This window comes from Mus pahari, chromosome 6 (genome assembly GCF_900095145.1).
Source record: "Mus pahari chromosome 6, PAHARI_EIJ_v1.1, whole genome shotgun sequence".
Lineage (NCBI taxonomy): Eukaryota > Metazoa > Chordata > Mammalia > Rodentia > Muridae > Mus > Mus pahari.
In genome coordinates this window covers 81,375,823-81,376,854 of record NC_034595.1, presented here as the reverse complement: position 1 = coordinate 81,376,854, position 1,032 = coordinate 81,375,823, and the positions used below count along the sequence as shown (strand labels likewise).

Genomic DNA, 1,032 nt, shown 5'->3' with positions numbered 1-1,032 from the left:
GGGTTTTGGTGACTCTTTTTTTTGTCTTTTTCAGATGAAAAATGATAGAATAAAAGTGTCCCTCTCCATGAAAGTTGTCAACCAAGGAACTGGGAAAGACCTCGATCCCAACAACGTTGTCATTGAGTAGGTAAAGGGTTTGCAGAGCCCAAATCCCACACATACAGATGGCAGTAAACTAGAATAGGTTGGGCTGCTGCTGTTGGTGGCTGTGATGTGACTGAGTGTTGCAGGGTAGGTGACCTTGCAGCATAGGTGACATTTGCTTTTTATAGGTGGAGCCATGCTTCTTGAGTGTGTCGAGGCAGGGCCTTGCTGTGTGGTCTGTGTGGCCTCAAATCTCAGAGCTTTACCTTAGACTCCTGCATGCTGGATGTCAGGGGTGCACACCCCACGCAGCCCCACGCAGCCCCACACAACCTCACACAACCCCACGCAACCCCATTCAACCCCATGCAACCCCACACAGCGGTGTGGAGCTGAAGATGAAAGGACCTCACAGGAATCCTCTCAGCAGCTTTGTTCTTTCTCCTCTCTTCCTGTCTCCCCTGTCTGTCAGCAGCTCATGAGGTGTGGTCATGTCCTCTCCCGAGAGGCTTCTTTCTGCATTGGCTCTGAGGAAAAGGTTCCTACATCTTTGAACACTGCACCTTCCACTTCAGAATGGAAGGTTGTCTCTTGACCTAAGGGTGGGGTCTGGAGATTCAGGAAGTTTGCTATCTGACTCAAACCCTGTATTGAATTTTATTTTTAAGAAAAAATTAAAAAGACATCGATTTCTTTATTTGGGGGGTACATATATGGGGACAACTTGTGGGAACAGTTCTTTTCCTGCTACCAGTCAGGTCTCAGGGATAGACCTCAGCTCTGCAGACTAGTATGGCAAATGCTTTTGTGTCCTTTCAGGGGGAAGGATGTGTGTTTTTTGAAAGTGTCTCTCAGCCGGGCGTGGTGGCGCACGCCTTTAATCCCAGCACTCGGGAGGCAGAGGCAGGCGGATTTCTGAGTTCGAGGCCAGCCTGGTCTACAAAG

At 49.1% G+C, this 1,032-nt stretch overlaps 1 protein-coding gene across 4 annotated transcripts in view; it reads left to right on the top strand.

Annotated features, from left to right (window-relative positions):
• Positions 1-1,032, top strand: part of Zcchc17 (zinc finger CCHC-type containing 17) — a 41,853-nt gene that overhangs the window by 22,845 nt on the left and 17,976 nt on the right. For all 4 annotated transcript variants that reach the window (XM_021200187.1, XM_029539689.1, XM_029539687.1 and 1 more), the window contains one exon: positions 35-126. In XM_021200187.1, coding sequence (XP_021055846.1) covers positions 35-126 — 92 coding nt within the window. The remainder of the gene's footprint in view (positions 1-34; positions 127-1,032) is intronic.